This window comes from Amblyomma maculatum, chromosome 8 (genome assembly GCF_055883805.1).
Source record: "Amblyomma maculatum isolate TAMU_Amacu chromosome 8, ASM5588380v1, whole genome shotgun sequence".
Lineage (NCBI taxonomy): Eukaryota > Metazoa > Arthropoda > Arachnida > Ixodida > Ixodidae > Amblyomma > Amblyomma maculatum.
The window spans coordinates 43,809,979-43,813,782 of record NC_139351.1 but is presented as its reverse complement, the minus strand read 5'-3'; the positions used below and the strand labels follow the sequence as shown (position 1 = coordinate 43,813,782).

At 46.1% G+C, this 3,804-nt stretch overlaps 1 protein-coding gene across 1 annotated transcript; it reads left to right on the top strand.

Moving 5' to 3' along the window:
- Positions 1 to 288: 288 nt before the first annotated feature.
- Positions 289 to 2,310, top strand: LOC146181071 (membrane metallo-endopeptidase-like 1). The gene is made up of 2 exons (XM_084575694.1): positions 289 to 690; positions 1,843 to 2,310. Exons 1-2 carry the CDS (start codon positions 289 to 291, stop codon positions 2,308 to 2,310), a joined length of 870 nt encoding a protein of 289 aa, XP_084431820.1.
- The last annotated feature ends 1,494 nt before the right edge of the window (positions 2,311 to 3,804 follow it).

Below are 3,804 nucleotides of genomic sequence, written 5' to 3'. Positions count from 1 at the left end.
GCCACCGACGGTAATCTGTTAGTTGTGATGCGTGTCCCCTTCGAATCGTACTCGGCCCGGGAGGTGACCTTCCACACGGCATGGTGGTTCATTCAGCTTCTCGGTCCAATCGTAAGTAGCTCAGTGCGAGGCCTCTTCTCAAAACACCCTCTTTCCGCTTACTACTACCCGATTGCTTGCGGTATAAACGCTGCCAACGTATACACGCTTCTTTTCTCTGGTACCGACGACCGTGAATTCTCCAAAGATCATAGGCTCATCGTTAAGAAACTTTTGAGCAACGTGCACATGACTGCGCTGGCGGAGATCAGGTCCTGGTCCACCCTGGACACAAAAGCAATCCGTGCTGTCTCCACGCGGCTTCAGAACACCAGCACTATGATATGGCCACCCCAAGAATATATGACCAACAGACGCCTTGAAGTCCTGTACGGAAACGACCACGGAACGGCACAGAGTTTCTTCGAACACTGGCGCAAGAGTCATGAGCAGCTGCAAAAGTCACTCGGGAGTGAAGAGTACCAGGCAAGCCTGCGGTTGTTCCGTTTCCAATCGGCACACCTGGCATCATACAACCCCGTGACGAACGTGATTTCCATCGCCATGGCAGTTCTCGCAGCCCCGTACTACTCCGATGAAGGCACCGACGCCATGGTTTACGGAGGCCTTGGATTCTTGTACGCCATGCAGGTAACGTGTAGTGGCGAAAATCTAATACCCGATTTGCATACTTAAAATGTGAGGGTTCGGCTGTTTACTCAAGCAAGGTGTTGAAAATATAAACTTGGAGAGAAACAATGAATAGGACAATTCTGCGCCATTTGTGTATTCCCTGTCCGTCCTATTCCTTCAGCCCACTGTTTCAACGCCGGGCAAGCGTAATCAGACGTAAATAGTTCGGCAGGGCAGGAACACCTTTACAGCTGTATATGGTGCGCTTAAACTATATCGCGCCATGGTACTATTCTCAAGACTATAATCAAGATATGGCACTATACTCAAAGCGAATAGTGTAATTTTTTATAATCTAGCCTGAGTTCGCTATTCTTAAATTTGGTATTTGGTGTTTAAGGAATGGTGTTTGTAACATGGTTTCCGAACCGCATTATTCTTCCTTGTATGTGCATATAATGAGACTGTGATAGAAGTACGGATAACTGATATTTAATTTCACAACTGTCATGTGAACTTTGCTAAAAATGCATAAACCGGTATTTTAATCTCCACAGCGCGCGACCCTTGGTGGATATTTTTAAGCGAAATATAAACTGGCTCATAAATGTGTGAATAATCTTCCTCCCAGCGTACCGACGGCGTGCGCATCATAATGTTGCGGAACCGTGAGTGTCATATGTACAACCGTTGTAAGAATTGCACAGCCCGCGATGCTTGAATCTAAGGAGTGTAATGGCTCTCGTATCCACTTATCCACGTATCCAGCTTATCCACGTAGGGATAAGCTCAAGAGTTCCTTTCACCGTAGATGGATTGGAAACCTTGGCGATGCATTGTGCGCTATACAGCAAGGTGCAGAAACACCCTGGGCAGTATATTTTGACAGAGGGTGTAGATATGTCTGTGCGGCATTGACGCTCCGTAATAAGAAAAAACAATACTTTATTCTGACCATTGCAATGCTGGCAGTGCTATCACGACCTCTGGGACAATTTTGAATGCAGACAAGGGAACTTTGTGATAGCGTTCGTTTTATGTCACATATACTTCAGATGGTGCATTAAAGTATCGCTTAGTGCCAGAACTCCGAAACGAACTACGATAGTATTTTAACAACCTGCAGTATTACAATGTGTAATTTTATATCCGTCGCATGGACCCTCGCAGCTCGCCCGAACTATCAACGCGCTGACAATTCTGCTCAGCGACGATATGTCTCATACCCCATGGACACCGTCTTTGGACACCGTTAACACTGACAAAGAGAGCAACCGAAACATCGGCTCTCCCGGGCGAGCCCTGTGGGAGTTAGCGCGCTGCTCGTCCAACGTCACTTCCGGTAGCAACGTGACGGCTCTCTTCCCTTTCCTTCCTGCCCTGAAGATCGCGCACGCTGCCTACCTCCGCTTCCGTAGCGACGATCGGGACCTACGTCTCCCGGGAATGAAGGAGTACAGCGCCGAGCAGGTCTTTTTCATCACAGCCTGCCACGTGACTTGCAGGGAGATGAGTCACCGTCGCCGTGTGTCGCCCGAATGCACCGAAGCCGTGCGCAATTATGAACCGTTCGCAAAGGCCTTCTCCTGCCCCTCCGGGTCATCAATGAATCCGGAGCAGAAGTGCGCCTTTCTGTGACGGCGCATCCGTTTCTTGTTGCGTAAGGCGCACCAAGGCATTTGTGGAGAGCGGCGTGGCTCCTTCTTGGAGGAAATACTTTTTACCGTATTTTGTCAAACACATTTTTTAGCTATGAGCTAAGCGCACTTTCTTTAGCAGCTTTTATTTGCATGTTTATAGTAGCTGTTCTCACGTAATTCGCAACCAGAATACAAGGCTATTTTCTGGAAGGCGCTTACAGAATGTTGACACGCTTTGGAAGCCGGCTTAAGGTTCTTGTCCACACAATGCTTCAATTTTTGTCTTTGTAGTGTCCCAGCTGCTTGTAATGTTGCTGATGTTTACACAATTCCAGCACTCTGCACGAAGTTACATTGGTTTATTTCCTAACGGTGGTGATTTCTTACAACGCTGTTAGTGGATTCGAAAAGCACTGAATTCGTTTTATTGACCAGTTTCTTCGCTCTTGAGGACACTGTTATTTCTTGAAGGCTCTTGGAGCATAAACTGAAGGTACCCTAACCTCATGCACAGGACTTACCACATGAACAAAAAGGTCCAGCTAATATACATAGAAATTATTCAGTTTTATCAAGTTCTAAGTTTCCTTTGATGTGATTGCTAACCACTCATTCTACAAATCTATTTACCTCCGTTCGCTGCTTTGTACATTTTGGAGCATGAACTTCAATGGGCTCAGTAACCAAGTGTGCACAAAAATCTTTCTAACCCGATGTCCAGTTGCACCGATTGTAGTTGAAGAATGGTCCATTTAGTTGCCTTCAGAAGCTACAGATTTCTCATCCTCTCCCCTTAATTTGCGCTATTGCAATGTCTGCACATTGTGCGAGTTTCTGCATACCTGGCAATGGTGGCTTCGTTTCTGATTAGCTGGCATAAGAGTGTGAGTCCGGCACACAGAGATGACTACAGTAGCAAATGTCAATGAATCAGAGAAGCTGCCTTGTGCACTTTTGTAGACATTATCCAAACCGTGTCATATATGAAAGTGACAACGTGGTTACAGTGTTTACTGTGCGACGAAGCGCTACTTTGTGTGTTTGTACCATTGGACATACTTTTTGAGGACTATGGTCGCCAAAGCTCGCTTGTATTTTTATCTGATGCCACTAATGCTTCTGTTTGAATAGCACATTAAACTATGTTTGCTTAGGAAGGTTAGAAAATGTAAGGTCTAACTGAACGATAACCCTGTCTCATCACTTGTTCGTCATAGACGGCCGATGGTTTACAGATGTGCACTGTTTCTCAATCAGGCCAGCCGATGAGGTTTGGATGCCGGAGCTCTCTGCTTGTAGCATCCAGTATACTTAGAGGTATCCACTGAATATGCAGTCGCTCTTCATACTACAAGTTAGAAGTGTTACGCCTGCGTTGAAGAGTGAGCGGAATAGGCATGACTTTACAGAAAAGTGGGGAAGCATTGTTAGGAAGCCAGAATATTTTTTGTGCGAAGGTGAAGGTTAAACCTTGAAAGACATATGCTGGTGT